Source organism: Eupeodes corollae, chromosome 3, assembly GCF_945859685.1.
Source record: "Eupeodes corollae chromosome 3, idEupCoro1.1, whole genome shotgun sequence".
Taxonomy (NCBI): domain Eukaryota; kingdom Metazoa; phylum Arthropoda; class Insecta; order Diptera; family Syrphidae; genus Eupeodes; species Eupeodes corollae.
In genome coordinates, this window is record NC_079149.1 from 104,772,101 (window position 1) to 104,787,017 (window position 14,917).

The window sequence follows — 14,917 nt, forward strand, 5'->3', positions numbered from 1 at the left end:
TAGCGCAAATGAACAGGGAGATGCTGGGAGAAGAAGTAACGTTAAACGGTTACGATCGCAAAATTCTTTTCCGACCGAGTTACAAGTAACCTTTCTCGAAGTTTTCTGCCGCCAACACAATGTATCAAAAACCAGTGGTGACATTGCCAAGATGCAATCAGAGAAGCCGCCTATGACGTGCTGGGTTTCAAGCAACCACAAACAAGGAACCCCTACTACTTTAAGAAGGAATTTCAGCAGGCAAAAGCAGCCAAACAACAGGCACCCAAAGTGGCGCTGCATAAAAGGACGAGAGCTGCTCATGAGGTCTATGAGCAGAAGAGACAAGAGAAACACCGAGAGCAGGAGAAGCGTGCGTTCGAAGATGTTGAGAGGTTTTAAAGCAGTAATGAACTTCGAAAGTTTTATGAAAAGGTGAAACAAAATTCACTAGTACATAAACCTTGAACCAAAGACGAAAGTGGAAACATCATAGTGGTACCGCAGTCAAGGCTGAGGATATGGAAGGACCACTTCTGCAGACTGTATAACGGCGACGACTAACCGAATTCCGATGTCAGGCAGGATGATCCTTTCATCATAGACGACGAAAGCCAACAATCCCGTCCTCCCGACTTAGACGAAGTAAAGATTTCCATATCTAAGCTGAAGTCTAATAAAGCCGCTGGAGCGGATGGCTTGAATGCCGTGCTTTTTAAAGCAGCTGGAGATAAGTTGGTTAGGAGCATGCACCAACTTATCTGTAAGATATGGTCTGAAGAAAGTATGCCCGATGAATGGAACTTCAGTATTGTTAACCCAATCCTGAAAAAAGGAGACCCTCTTAACTGCACCAACTAAAGAGGAATCAGTCTACATAACATCGCTTACAAAATATTCTCTGCCGTAATATGTGAAAGCCCATCGTCAACAACCGAATCAGTGTGGTTTTAGATCAGGAAAGTCCACTGTCGATCAAATATTCACATTACGGCAAATCCTAGAAAAAACCCAAGAACACCAAATCGACATCCACCATACTTTCATCAATTTTGAGGCCGCATATGACAGCATCTAAAGAGACAAGCTGTATAGACAGAGAGCCATGTTTAGTTTTGACATCACTGCCAAACTCGTCCGTTTGTGGAGGAAACAGCATAATTATAAAATAGAAATAATTTCCAGACATGTGAATTTTTATTTGAATTTTCACATAGTTTGACAAAAGTAACTAAAGAAACTTGAAGTGATATTGGACATTAGTTATGGTGGCTCCAAAACTGTTTCCATTTAGCGCTATGAGTGTATAATAAACATAAGTTTGGGAGATCTATTGACATTGTTAGCAAAAATTACCCTCGGAATCAAGAAGAATGAAGGATTAAATCCTTTAAAAATAATTGGTATGCAAATTTAATTTTAAATAAAAAATAAAGGAAATCCGTAGGTTCAGGCTACATAGGGGACTTGAAGGAAAGCCAAGTTCCTAGTATCTAATTGGCCAGGTATCAACAAATTGGTATTAAATTAAAGTAAGTTTATTCGAAAGTTGACTGGAAACTCTACTCTACTTTTTTCAAAATGCCGGCTGATCACAATTTTGTATTCAACTTGAAGCTGAACTTCATACCTTTGTGAATTATTTATTTATTGCACAATTCTAAAGTTTAGTTTAAAAAAGATTTTTTGTCATATGGACAAATGAGAGAAATAATCGTTCGTGACAATAGAAAACACAAATTACTTTGGACTTAATAATGGTACTTTTTTGATAATGTCAATGATCAACTGAAGGCAAGTGAAGCAAAGTTCTAAGTTTGAAAACAATGTGAATGAAGCCCCTTATGTTGCATGAATTTACCCATTTATTTAAACTATTGAAAGGGAAAAATGTAAACATTATCAATATCAAAGATTTCTTCAAATAATGTAGGTTATTCCAATAAAAGGTTTGCATTGTTATTAAAGTTTAAATAGAGCACTGTTGTGCAGCTGATGCTTTTAAAGCTATCATCGTTAAAGTGGAAAGATTACGAAATTACTAAAACAAAAGTTAAAATTCACTACAAAAATGAGCTACAACCTGTCACACAAAGAACGAACAAAGCTTCTTGACTGATTTATTTCTTGTAGAAGACATTTCAGTTGGCCATTGACATTTTGTAATTTAATACTTTAGACTGTGGTTACGTGAAAGATAAAATGTATGCCAATTTTTCACAATCGTTCAAGACCTCAAAGACATAATTAATAAATATCCATGTATTTTCTGCTATGTCAAAATGATACCATTGTTGAGTTTGCAAGACTCGATAGAATAAACAAAAACATACAACAATGAAAACAAATGGTTTTTCTAAGTGAAAAAGAAAAAACATTTCTTTTTATGCTTGAAGGAGAGTTTAAATCAAAAAACAACAAGTCAGTCAGTTCATAAGTGTTAACAAAGTTTTACATGCAATTCTCACTACGCATACGAATCCAAAATGGACTCACATTCCCAGTAGGTACCCAACCTTATAAATTTCCAAAACAAACATCCCCATTCACAGACCACAACTATCCAAATGACATTTATCTGACAATGACCGATGACGTTTCCATTTAAAAGAAAAAAACATTCAAGAAAAACTTGCGTGTCTTTAAAATTTGTACGCACATTACAAAATTTTCCAAAATAAATGGAATTCTTTCTAGAAACGAATTTATTTTATTGTTGTGACATAATTGGCTGAAATCGTGTCAAGATGACAAGAAAAATTCTTATCCTTTTGTGTTTCCTTGGCGTTTTTATTGTTTTTGCAATCGCCCAAAATAATAAAAATGAATCACATATCGTGAACGTATCACCTTCAGCGCCCACGACGTCAACGACAACGACGACATCGAACAAAAATGTAACCCTCGCTTCGTCGAGTACACCTGCACCTGGAAATTCTTCAAATGTTTCATCATCCACCCCAGAAATTCCCAAGGATCCTCAAAAAATAGACGAGAATGATGCGAAAAGTTCCAACACAACACCGACGGCAGAGCCTCCTCTGCCTGACCGTAAGGCTGTGGAGCAAGAACACAACAGTTCTCTGTCGATATTTTTCGTGCTCTGCATAATCATCATGGGCATCCTCCTGATTCACTTCATGCTGCACACAGGCTTCCAGTATCTTCCCGAGAGCATTGTTATTGTTTTCCTGGGGGCTCTGATTGGACTGTTCCTGAATATCATGAGTGGCGAGAAGACCAGCTGGAAGCGGGAGGAAGTTTTCTCGCCCACCGGATTCTTCCTTGTCCTTTTGCCACCAATCATCTTTGAGTCCGGTTACAATTTGCACAAGGGTAACTTCTTTCAGAACATCGGGTCCATTCTAGTGTTTGCCATATTCGGAACAACCATCTCTGCACTGGTCATTGGCTCTGGGATATATTTGTTGGGTTTGGCAGAGGTCGCATACAGGCTGAACTTCTCGGAATCTTTTGCATTTGGATCGTTAATCTCGGCTGTCGATCCAGTGGCAACTGTGGCCATATTTCACGCCCTCGAAGTCGACCCTGTCCTTAACATGTTGGTGTTCGGAGAGAGTATCTTAAATGATGCCATATCCATCGTCCTGACGACAAGCATTTCAGCAGCAGCTCACGGTCCAGCCTCGTCAAACACCAACGCTGGAGAGACGATATTGAAAGCCCTTAAAACCTTCTGTGAAATGTTCTTCGCTTCGGCAGGCATTGGGGTAATCTTTGCTTTGATCAGCGCCCTTCTGCTTAAACACATCGATCTGAGGAAGCATCCGTCTCTGGAATTCGCTATGATGCTGATGTTCACCTATGCTCCCTACGTCCTCGCCGAGGGAATCCATCTGTCGGGAATCATGGCTATACTATTTTGTGGAATTGTAATGTCCCATTACACTCATTTCAACCTGTCCACAGTGACTCAAATCACGATGCAGCAAACAATGAGGACCCTTGCGTTCATCGCCGAGACGTGCGTCTTTGCTTACCTCGGTCTGGCCATCTTCTCGTTCAAGCACCAAGTGGAACTGTCCTTTGTCATATGGGCCATCATCTTGTGCCTGATAGGACGGGCTTGCAACATCTTTCCACTGGCTTTTCTAGTCAACAAGTTCCGCGAGCACAAAATCAACAGCAAAATGCAGTTCATCATGTGGTTCTCAGGGTTGCGCGGAGCCATTTCCTACGCCCTGTCGCTGCATTTGGAACTGTCCAGCGACGAAACACGTCATGTGATAATCACTGCAACACTAATCATAGTATTATTCACAACTCTGGTGTTGGGTGGGTCCACCATGCCTCTGATGAAGTACCTGAAACCGGGCAAGAAACTTAGGCGCAGCCAACGCGTCAGCACTTCCGAGGGGCGACGTTCTAGCGGTAGGAAAAAATCAAAGTCAGTATCGTTGAGTAAGACTCGTGAATGGGGCCAAGCTATCGATTCGGAACACTTGTCCGAGCTGACGGAAGAAGAAGAAATTGGATTCGCCACAACGAGAATCGCCGGATTTGGGCGTCTGGACAGAAAGTATTTCATTCCGTTCTTTACACGACGTTTTACAACGCAAGAATTGCACGATTGCAAGAGTCAGATGGCCGACTTGACCAATAAATGGTATCAGGCCATAAGGATATCACCTCAGGACTCTGATAGCGAAGACGAAGAGATCGGAATCGGATCCACATCTAGCCAAACAAATTTGCATCCTAGGTCGTAGGCGCTAATTTTTTTTGTTTAAAAAGGGAACAAACCAACGCTACTACTGGCTTTTAGTGTGCGCTTATTTTTTCGTATTAGAACTTGTATTATATTTTGTAAATGTTTTTTTCTATTCCTTTCTTTTGATTCCTTTATTTATTTATGGGTTTATTTAATAAGATGGTGGAATGGATCGCTTTTGATTGTTTTTTATTTTTTTTGTATTTGTTCTTTGTTGCTTAGGTAAATATAAATGTGATATAAAAACCAAAGTTAAGAAAAATGGTAGTTTTATTTAATCTTGGAATATAGACCATCTATTTGTAGGTTGTGTAAGTAATGAGTTCAAAGAATATGACATAATTTAGGAAGCACATTATAGTTCTTGAACAAGAGAAGAATTGTCTGGATAAAGAATCGCCTTTGAATCGACTAAACTCGACAGTATCAGGTTACATCTTGTTGTCTTTTCAGGTCTCAGAGCGCTCATTTGGCTCAGGTGAGATTTCTTCTATTATTCCAATGTGGTTTCTTTAAATTTCTTTCTTATAATTATTTTTTTGGAAACATAACAGAGTTTGAATGGAAAGGATAACATACAGGTGATGAGGCCAGAGAGGTGTCGCTCTTACGTTGCGTGGTTACTACCAGCGCTTTCATGTGATTTCCATGATTGTCTGCAAGGAATATTTTCTTTAGTCTGAATCTGGTGTTCCGCACAGATCGGCAGGTAATTCCTCTCAATATAGTTTAAGTTTTCTCATAGAAGTATTGAAATGGTAAACCTCTTAGTACACGTGGTGTGATGCTTCTACATTTTTTTCACAGGTACTGAATCTTGCGAGGAATTGACAAATCCTCTAAAAGTAATTCTTGTCATGAAAAGTGCTTTCTGAAATTAGCCGTTCGGATTCGGATTAAAACACGCACACAGGAATAATTGAGAGTTGTAAGTCACTAAGCCCTAGTTCTCAACGGACTGTTGTTTAAAGCACTTAGAAGCTCAGCTAACTTTAGGAGTTTTAAACATGTTATGGAAAACAAAACCAGCGTAGTTGTTGTTGATATAATGCAACTCAAGATGGTTTGATTTTCAGTTGAGAGTGGTTAGGCAAATTAACTAGCTAATTCGATTTTGACTAAATTGACTTCTATGTCCCATTTGTTATGTTCTTTGGGCTCTAATAATTATACTAGTCTGAAAAACTAAAATTCTCCTGTACTGTGTTTTACACATTACTTTTCAAAGGAATTCGTTAATTTGAATTGGAATCCGACCTCATAATTTTTCTATAAGACAACGTTTTTAAAATGCACCCGCTGTTTTTAAGACTAACGTAATTCTTAAAACAATATTTTACTATGTTTTCAAAAACTCTAGATAAAGTTTAAATCATTTTAGTAGCTAACTTAAGGTTCCTAATTTCTCATTAGTTATGAGATGATTTATGGGTCTTCATTTGTCTATATCTTAAGTTTTGAAAACCCCTGAATGTAATGTTTGTATGTTATTGAATAATCGCTTAGAAAACAAAATTAAAGTCAATTTTTAGTGCTGATTCTGAATCCAAACTTCGATTCAACTGAAACTTAGTAATACCCGTTTTCATCATAGATATATTTTTATTTCAATATATTTTTTATTTTTAAATAAATATAAATAAGAAATAAATTAAACAAAATATTGAAGATAGCGATTATAATTTTAAATAATCATCACGAATTTTATTAATAGAGACTTCGTCATGAATTACAATTATGTAGCTTCAAAAACCAAACTATATATTTTTCCGAATTTTAAAAGTTTATATCTCCAGGGCCGGATTGAGGAGACGGCAATTTGGGCGGAATCCTCGGAGCCTCCACAAACGGGTTGCCCCCACAATAGAGACTTTTTGTTTCAAATTTCAACGAGTAAACACTAGTAAGCATCTTTCACTCTGATATGTATTTTTTTGTTGCTTACCGCCTATATTACTTTGTACATACATGATTATTTAATTATATTAATATTGAATCAGCAATACATGCACTACAACCATTTAAATCATTTTTGAAATCCAAACGAAATGATTTTGATAAATACGAGGAAGCAGACAAAAAAATATCCCATGCTGATGAATATGTACAATCACGCACCTGCACCAGAACGAGAAATGTGAGGTTGAATCCTCTCGATTACGGGAAAGCACAAGAGCACAAGTCTGTCACCCAAGGATAAATACAAAGTATCCGCCTTCATCCCAGTCATTGACCAGCTATCCGTTTCTCTTACTGAAAGATCGTATGCCTATGAAGCTGTACCTTCGAGATTTGGATTCCTGAATTACATCGAGAAGATGGATGCTGAAAATTTGCATGTGCAGCAGAAGCATTGGTGAAAGTGTATTCGGGTGATTTAGAGTTTAGTCTTGGTAATGAGTTGGTTCAATTTGTGTCTTTGATTGACTCAAACAAAAAGGAAAAGAACTATGGAACAGATCAATCGCCGAAACTATTTTACTACCAAATTCTCGAAAATCAAAATTTCAGAGCTACATTCCCAAACCTCAAAATTGCATTGTGAAATTATGTATTTGGTTTTGGTGGTAAGAAATGGCAATGGAGAGCGCTCATTTTCAAAAATGAAAATTGAAAAAAATATGCTTCAAACCACGCGATTGGACAAAACCTTCTATAGAAGCTTTCTCTCCAGAACATTGAAAGCGATTTACTCTGAGAACTGGATTTCAACGAAACCATCAACGATTTTTCGGCGAAAAAAAGCTCGAAAGGTTCCATTCGTTAACCCTAAAATTCAAATTCAGATAAGTCTTTTTACCGTTTATATTTATATGTGTTTGTATAATACTAAATATATCTACTTGGTTTCACAATAAATTATTTATTGAAAAATTCGAGTGAAAAAAAAGTTTTACTTTATTTTGAAAATAATTTTGGGCGAGAGCCCTCCACTCCTTTATTGCTCCGAGGCATCTGGACCTCTAAATGCGGCCCTTTCAAACTCAGACATACCCGTTTTCAAAATTGTTATATACATATTTATTTCAATTTAAAACCTTAAAACTAAGAATTGGTAATAAGAACAAAATTGTTTTTATATCGTTTTGCATTTTTCTATTAAGAACAATTTAAGCATTAATGCTTCAGCTTTCTTTAAGTGGCAGTGGTGAAGTCTAACAACTTATGAATATTTTTTAAAAAAGTAAATAAGATACTCAAAGCTTCTAAAAAAAATATTAAAGAAAGCGATTATAATTTCGCAGAATGCTCACAAATTTTATAGATAAAAACTTCGTCAATGCAAGAAAAAAAATGTTTTCGAATTTTAAAAGGATATATCTCAAAAAACTGATGCGATTAAATGATTTTGAAGTCGATAATTTTGAAAACTTGTGACCCCTGAAGAAAGGAGAATCATAATGTACTTTTATCCAAGAAAATTGTTGTTGCCTACTTGTTGTCTTTTTATTCCGTGTTTTAATTTTAAGATCAAGTTTTGAAAAGTAAAAGTGTAGTAGTTTGTTCTGCTTTTGAATTTATTTTTTGTTTAGTTTTAATTAGGAAAAAAACGCTCTCTTTTTACTGGGAACATGAATGGTGTTCGAATGTTTCCCTTTTTATTTATTGGGTCTTAAATTTTAAAACGCTTATACTTTTGCACTATTCTTGATTAAGCTTGGCACAATGAAAAGAGAGCTGAAGCCAATTTCATTTTACTCTCAATATCAATACATTTCATGGGGTACTTTAGATAATGGGTCCATCTTCAATCTCCAGTGGAATTTTTTTCTTCTTCGATTTTTTAAATGTCGTTATATTCTTTCTCAAACTCAAACTAAAATTAAAAGCAAATGATCTAATATTTTTTGTACGTTCCTTAATAATTCCGAGAGAAACTTTCGACTTTCATTTATGTTCGAGGGAGAGAATCATTTACCGTTGGGCACAATGTTCAAGTTTCTAAATTTAGAATATGGTCGAAATACCGATGAAAATTTCTTTCTGAATAACTAAAATTTGTCTCGAAAAAATAAGAGGCTATTGGCGAAAAATACCGACTTCTCGGTCAAAACATCATCCTCGACAGACGTAATATTAAAGAATACAGAAAATAACACAGCGTTGAGATCAAAAGAAGAATTACTCTTTCTAACCGATGTTTTTTTGGGATCTAAGAAAGCAATTTAGTAGTAAAGCCCTCTCTCGAGCGACCAAAGTGTTGCTATATAGGACCCTCATCATTTCCGTCGTGCTTTACGGTGCAGAAGCATGAATGAAAACACAATAGTTTAGAGGGTTATTGGTGTTTTTGAAACGTAGCTTTTTTTCTTAATAATATAAACTTTACTAGATTCCATTTCTAATATTGCGAAGGACGCTACAAAAATTCAAAAACCCAGATAATGAGAGAGGATCTGATATGAAGAATTGTCTTGATTTTTTGACATAGTTTTTTCAAATTCAATTTTCGAGAGTCTATTATTACTATCGCTATCAGTCTGCCATGTCTAGTTTTGGCATCCCTGCCAAACTCGTCCGTTTGTGCAGGATGACCATGGAGAATTCACGCTGCTCCATAAAGGTTGGAAACAACTTAACAGAACCTTTCGATGTCAAAAAGAAAGAATAGTGCAGAGCTCACACGTCAACACTAGAGGCACTATCTTTCAAAAGTCTGTCTAATTACTGGCATATGCTGATGACATTGACATAATCGGAAGAACTCAGCGTGATGTCAATGGGGATTTTGTGAGTATTGAGGCAGAGGAGGCAAAAATGGGTTTAACGGTTAATGAGGGCAAAACAAAGTACATGCTGTCGTCTAGAAAGGACATACAACATCGACGTTTTGGTCAAAACGTCACAATCGACAGACGTAACTTTGAGGTAGTCAAGGACTTCGTCTGCCTAGCCTCCGCTGTAAACGCAGAAAACAACACCGGCGCTGAGATCAAACGCAGAATAACTCTTGCTAACCGCTGTTTCTTTGGACTGAGCAAGCAATGGAGTGGTAAAATCTTCTCTTAAGGGACCAAAGTGTTGCTATATAAGACCCTTATCATCCCCGTCCTGCTATACGGTGCAGAAGCATGGACCATGACAAAAGCGGATGAAAGCACCTTGGGTCGCTTCGAGAGAAAAGTTCTTCGTGTGATCTACGGTCCGAAGGGGAGTGGAGGAGAAGATGGAACGACGAACTTTACGGGCTGTACAGCGACGTAGACTTAGCCAGAAGAGTAAAAGTCCAACGACTAAGATGGCTCGGTCACGTAGAGCGCATGGAAACCAATGCTCCGGCCCGAAAAGTCTTCGAATCAGCACCCACAGGACAGCGCAGTAGAGGAAGACCGCGGATCAGGTGGCGCGCACAAGTGGAAGGTGACCTCACCCAACTTGGAGCGCGAAACTGGAGACATCTAGCTAGGGACCGAGCTAGATGGAGAAGTTTGTTGGGTGAGGCCCTAGTTCACACAGGACTGTAGCGCCACCTTAAGTAAGTAAGTAAGTATCAGTCTGCTTACTCGTAGAACAAAACTTAGGAATTGTAGAGAAAAATAAACTAGATTAACTTATTTCTTTTTTTTTGAAAATTAATAGAGCGTTTTTTTTTTAAATTGATTTTTACATATACAATTTTTAAATTTTGTGTGCAGTTATTGAGTGCTTATAAATTTACATTTAACATAGTAAACCTTTCTGAGATATTGATACGCTTAGTTTTGTTAACAAAAATTTATATTTTTTTAAAGATTCTTAAAAAACTTAAAAAATAACTGTTTTATGATACTCTTCAATACCGAAAAATGTTTTTCTTGTGGAAAGAAGCCAACTTTTCCGACTTATTTACTATAGCAATGTCATGTTTAACTAAAAGCTCGAGTTCGAAATTTTTTACGAATTACGAATTTTTGAGACGTATTTGAATTGAAGGCGACGTTGAGGATTTAAAGAAACTTATTATCAATTGGACGAGCTCTTATTCAAGGTTTCTTTTTAAGAACCTTAATATTTGCTCTATTCCTTAAAAACAAATTTTATGAAAATAATTGAAAGCATTACTAAAGTTTTTCCAAATTCTAAATTGAGTGAAACAAAAATTTAAGTTGTTCTGACAGCAAACCACTTTTTGGAAAATGTCGTTCAATTACTAACAAATCTTTAGATAAAACCTTTATTTATACAACTCCATAAGCTTGTTGGCTCATATGGCTCCCCCCTGGATCGTCCATTTGTCAATAGTTTGTGCTGCGTTACTGGAAAAGGTCTGAATTTCAGATTGATATTATGTTCTTGGTCCAGTCCTCCGTTAAAAGTAGTACTTGTGGAAAAACAAAGCTCAACGAAGAAAAATATAAATTTTGTTTTCATTCATAAGAAAAAAAAAAATTAAAATAATCCATTAATACAATACGATAGTTTTGAATTCAAGGGAGTTCGTAGGAAAATACAAACAAATTATCTCCCACGGGAGGGAGGGGTATGGGAATTATGGCCTCTACGAGCCCCCCTCTGGATCCACCATTGGTTTCGACAGAAAAGTTCTTCGCGTGATCTACGGTCCCGTGTGTATGAAGAGCAGATTGAACGACGAGTTGTACGGGCTGTACAGCGATGCGGACGTAGGCCTAGCCAGAAGCGTAAAAGTCTAACGACTAAGATGGCTGAGTCACGTAGAGCGCATGGAAATTAATATTCCAGTCCGGAAAGTCTTCGACCATGCCCACAGGATAGCGCACTAGAGGAAGACCGCGGATCAGGCACAAATAGAAAGTGACCTCACCCAACTTGGAGTGCGCAACTGAAGATATCTACCTACACCTAGGGACCTAGTTCACACAGGAATGAAGCATCACCTTTACAAAGTAAGTAAGTTGTCAATAAAATGTATCATCTTGGGAATTTAAAACGAATAAAATTTGACTTAAATTCGCTCCTACCGATGTCTGCCTTTTGTTTACCATTCAAAAAAATTAAAATAAAACGTTTTTTAGATGTTGATACATTTTTAATGATGTCAATGCATTTTTTTATTAGTTTATTTTGTTGTTTGTTTCATTATTTTTTATAATTAATTTGAATCTAAAAAGGTACGCTAGGTAGTGTGCGATATGATCTACCATCAAATCGTTCACGCTTGACTATTGTTTATGCAATAATAAATTGTTTTCATTTTTGTTTTTCTTTAGTTCTTTTTTTAAATTCTTAAATTAACATAAAAACAAACTTGTAAAATTTTTGTAAAATTTACACGAAAAATGCTTTAAAATATTCATTTAAATTATACAAATAACATATTTTGTATGCAAATCATCAACTTTAAATAAAAAAAGTTTATTTAAAAATAAAATGAAATAAGAAAAAAGAAGTTGAAAAGACTCAAATAAATATTCATAATTATGGGTCTTGTGTTACTTTAAGGGATTTCTTATTCTACTTAAATGCGGATAATTAGGAACAACTTCTTGAATCCATTCGGCTTCGATTTCTGTTACTTGTCGAAGGAAATTACGTTCGGTTAAGACAATTTCTGTAAATATTATGTAGGCGGGACGATATTTTCCATGTAATATACTTGAGGGATGAATTTTGGCACGTTGGCGTCCAGAGACTGTTAGATAGAAATTGTCACGTTGTAATTCGGCTATATTATCAAATAGCCCAGCTAAAATGCACTTTCGAACTTGGTCCATGTCTGAGCCACAACTTTTAACTTCCAATGATAAACGTTGTGAGATCTCGAGTAATTGATTTCGAACATCACGGGCATAGAGGAGATTTCTTGTATTGAGGAAATTATCGTGGCACCAGAGCTAAAAAGAGAATTCCAGATTAAGTACTTGGAGAATTTTGTTTGCTGTTCTGCTTCTTACCTTGATTTTTTCTGTCTTCTCAAAAGCTTTATATACATTGAGCAGCATCAAATGATCACCTTGCTTTGATTCGAATTTAGAGTGCGCCAGGGCAGTCTGTTCTCTTTTTTCTATGCTCGACACGAATATATTCTCACCAGAGAGAATAGCTACTAAACTGAGCATTTCCTCCAGACAACCAAATGATGGCGCAGTCAAAAGAAGCTTACTGAATTTGGGATCAAGGGGAAATTGTGACATTTGCTTGCCTAATGTTGTCAATTCAGTTTTGGCCTCAGGTTTTATTGCTCCTAACAGCAGAAGTTGTTTATAAGCTTTATCTACTGCTTCTGGTGCGGGTTTATCTAAGAAATCGAATGTCTTACAATCTATTCCAAGGGCTAGTAATTGAAGAACCTTTAAAGAAAGGAAAACGAGAAAACAGGAAAACATTTAGTCTAAAGCCAAAAGATAAGATCATTTTTTATTCTCTTACCGTAGCTGAAATATTACTTCTTAGAATCTCAGGTTTCGGCATTGCTTCAAATCCTTCCATTTCTTCTTTTGTATAAGTCCGATAGCATGTACCTTCAGCATCACGACCTGCACGCCCACAGCGTTGCCAACATTGCGCCTGTGATATTCTCACTACTCTCAGGATATCCAAACCACTATCGGGATTATATATGCGACGCTTGACAAAACCACAATCAATGACAAAACGTATGCCAGGAATTGTAATCGACGTCTCAGCGATATTTGTGGCTAGAATAACTTTTCTTGAGTTGGGTGGCGAGGGTATGAAGCATTCGAGTTGTTTGTTTTGAGGTAGTTGTGAGTAGAGAGGAAACACACGAATGTTTGGTGCGTTCAATGTGTTGTTCTTAAATTAAAAACAAAAAGATACAGAAAGGTATAAAATATAGGTACTTAAGAAAAGGACTGATCCACTGGGACTTACCTTGGCAATCATTCGAATTTGTTGTGCCATGGCTTCGATTTCCTCCTGCCCCGTTAGGAACACCAGCACATCATGACTGAAACAAAAAATGTTCATTTAACTCTCATTCACTTAGCTCAACATTCAAATACTACCAACTCACTTTGCCGGCGCACTCCTATGAATCTCAAATAAAGTCACCAATGTTGCGTGTAAATAATCACTCTGAGTCTCCTTGGTGTGCATTACTTTAACCGGGAAAGTTTTACCCTCCAGATACATGCCCTTAACACCAAAGTACTTGGCAAAATGGTCAATGTCCATAGTGGCAGAGGTAACGAGCACCTTGAGAGGCATCATAGAACGCAGCTTCCGTTGCCGCTGAGCCTCCTTGACAATACCAAAGAGCACATCGGTGTTAATTGTCCGTTCGTGAGCCTCATCCAACATGATGACCGAATAGTTCTTTAACAGCCTATCGGATAGGGCTTCTCGCAACAACGACCCGTCTGTGACGAACTTGATTTTTGTGGAACTTGAAGTGCAGTCTTCAAAACGCACTGTGAATCCCACAGTGTCACCTAACTTTGTGTTCAATTCTTGGGCTACTCGCTTGGCCACTGTTATCGCGGCGACTCGACGTGGCTGGGTGATTGCTATCATTGCCTTATTTCCAAAGCCTGCGGTCATTAGGAACTGTGGTATTTGTGTTGTCTTACCTGACCCAGTTTCGCCCATCAGCACAATCGTGTCGGACTTCCATACTTCTTGGATTATTTTCGCTCGACATCCATAGACGGGAAGACTCTTTTGTTGCTTCTCAATTGAGATCTTCTGAGTGTGTTGTTGTTGATTGCTATTGTGCTGTTGCTGCTGATGGTGTTTGCCATTGCCGTTCGGAGATGTTCCTCCATTTGTTGCTGCTGAGGTGTTCTTATCATTCCCATTAGTCTTTTGTTTTTTCACTTTACTCTCGCCATTGCCACGACTTTCGAGGCCGCCAGCACCATTTCCGCCTCTGCCACCAGCACCACCGCCACCGTTTATTTGGGGGATTTTTCTTTTCACGGCAAACGAGTTGTGTGAATTGGCGGAGCTGGCATTGCCTCCATTCAATTTAAATGGAGATTTTCCCATGAGTGCGTATTTTGAATCCATTTCGTTTTTGTTTTGTTTTTGTATTGAATCTTTTAGTTATTTACATTTCAATCAATAAAAAGTGGATTTTATTGTTGTTTTTGTTGAAAAAAAATGTGTTAAAAAATAACCCGACACGAATAAAAATAAAACTCTTTTATTTTTTTTATTATCAGCTTTTTGGGTTCTTTTAAGGTTATGTTTTGAAAATTAGATTTTTGACACACACGGGCGGTGGGTCTACACATGGGAAATGTATAAAATTATACGAGTTTTGTTTCTGAACTGGCCAATAGA

General features: G+C 37.2%; 3 protein-coding genes across 3 annotated transcripts in view; 1 reads left to right on the forward strand and 2 right to left on the reverse strand.

The window, feature by feature from the left end:
- Nucleotides 1-14,917, reverse strand: part of LOC129949726 (tetraspanin-6-like) — a 332,660-nt gene that overhangs the window by 137,668 nt on the left and 180,075 nt on the right. The gene's annotated exons all lie outside the window — the stretch shown is intronic.
- On the forward strand, nt 2,567-4,962 carry LOC129949717 (sodium/hydrogen exchanger 8). Its single transcript, XM_056061347.1, has one exon. It carries the CDS (start codon nt 2,727-2,729, stop codon nt 4,707-4,709), a length of 1,983 nt encoding a protein of 660 aa, XP_055917322.1. The 5' UTR covers nt 2,567-2,726; the 3' UTR covers nt 4,710-4,962.
- LOC129949713 (ATP-dependent RNA helicase DHX33) lies at nt 11,741-14,817 on the reverse strand. The gene is made up of 5 exons (XM_056061341.1): nt 13,647-14,817; nt 13,505-13,580; nt 13,040-13,426; nt 12,565-12,960; nt 11,741-12,504 (listed from the first exon to the last, which is right to left on the reverse strand). Exons 1-5 carry the CDS (start codon nt 14,639-14,641, stop codon nt 12,103-12,105), a joined length of 2,256 nt encoding a protein of 751 aa, XP_055917316.1. The 5' UTR covers nt 14,642-14,817; the 3' UTR covers nt 11,741-12,102.

Bases quoted from the DNA above. Each gene is read 5' to 3' on its own strand.
- LOC129949717 (XM_056061347.1), top strand. From the start codon at position 2,727: ATGACAAGAAAAATTCTTATCCTTTTGTGTTTCCTTGGCGTTTTTATT.
- LOC129949713 (XM_056061341.1), bottom strand. From the start codon at position 14,641: ATGGATTCAAAATACGCACTCATGGGAAAATCTCCATTTAAATTGAAT. The intron at 13,427-13,504 runs GTAAGTCCCAGT...TTTTAATTTAAG, and splicing joins AAATTCGAATGATTGCCAAG to AACAACACATTGAACGCACC. The intron at 12,505-12,564 runs GTAAGAAGCAGA...TTCTCTTTTTAG, and splicing joins AGAAGACAGAAAAAATCAAG to CTCTGGTGCCACGATAATTT.